Source organism: Rhinopithecus roxellana, chromosome 8, assembly GCF_007565055.1.
Source record: "Rhinopithecus roxellana isolate Shanxi Qingling chromosome 8, ASM756505v1, whole genome shotgun sequence".
Classification (NCBI taxonomy): Eukaryota; Metazoa; Chordata; class Mammalia; order Primates; family Cercopithecidae; genus Rhinopithecus; species Rhinopithecus roxellana.
This window is the reverse complement of record NC_044556.1, coordinates 44,116,913-44,117,997: the sequence shown is the minus strand read 5'-3', so window position 1 is coordinate 44,117,997 and position 1,085 is coordinate 44,116,913. Positions and strand designations below refer to the sequence as shown.

General features: G+C 41.5%; 1 protein-coding gene across 1 annotated transcript; it reads left to right on the top strand.

Moving 5' to 3' along the window:
* LOC104674022 (histone H3.3) lies at positions 1-1,085 on the top strand. The gene has a single exon (XM_010378231.2). The coding sequence runs from the start codon at positions 114-116 to the stop codon at positions 522-524; it is 411 nt and encodes a 136-aa protein (XP_010376533.1). The 5' UTR covers positions 1-113; the 3' UTR covers positions 525-1,085.

Sequence of the window (1,085 nt, the reverse complement as noted above, 5' to 3'; positions counted from 1 at the left end):
ATTGTGTTCGCAGCCGCCGCCGCGCCGCCGTCGCTCTCCAACGCCAGCGCCGCCTTTCGCTCGCCGAGCTCCAGCCGAAGGAGAAGGGGGGTAAGTGAGGAGGTCTCTGTACCATGGCTCGTACAAAGCAGACTGCCCGCAAATCGACCGGTGGTAAAGCACCCAGGAAGCAACTGGCTACAAAAGCCGCTCGCAAGAGTGCGCCCTCTACTGGAGGGGTGAAGAAACCTCATCGCTACAGGCCTGGTACTGTGGCGCTTCGTGAAATTAGACGTTATCAGAAGTCCACTGAACTTCTGATTCGCAAACTTCCCTTCCAGCGTCTGGTGCGAGAAATTGCTCAGGACTTTAAAACAGATCTGCGCTTCCAGAGCGCAGCTATCGGTGCTTTGCAGGAGGCAAGTGAGGCCTATCTGGTTGGCCTTTTTGAAGACACCAACCTGTGTGCTATCCATGCCAAACGTGTAACAATTATGCCAAAAGACATCCAGCTAGCACGCCGCATACGTGGAGAACGTGCTTAAGAATCCACTATGATGGGAAACATTTCATTCTCAAAAAAAAAAAAAAAAAAAAAAAATTCTCTTCTTCCTGTTATTGGTAGTTCTGAACGTTAGATATTTTTTTTCCATGGGGTCAAAAGGTACCTAAGTATATGATTGCGAGTGGAAAAATAGGGGACAGAAATCAGGTATTGGCAGTTTTTCCATTTTCATTTGTGTGTGAATTTTTAATATAAATGCAGAGGCGTAAAGCATTAATGCAAGTTAAAATGTTTCAGTGAACAAGTTTCAGCGGTTCAACTTTATAATAATTATAAATAAACCTGTTAAATTTTTCTGGACAATGCCAGCATTTGGATTTTTTTAAAACAAGTAAATTTCTTATTGACGGCAACTAAATGGTGTTTGTAGCATTTTTATCATACAGTAGATTCCATCCATTCACTATACTTTTCTAACTGAGTTGTCCTACATGCAAGTACATGTTTTTAATGTTGTCTGTCTTCTGTGCTGTTCCTGTAAGTTTGCTATTAAAATACATTAAACTATAAAAAAAAAAAAAAAAAAAAAAAAAAAAAAAAA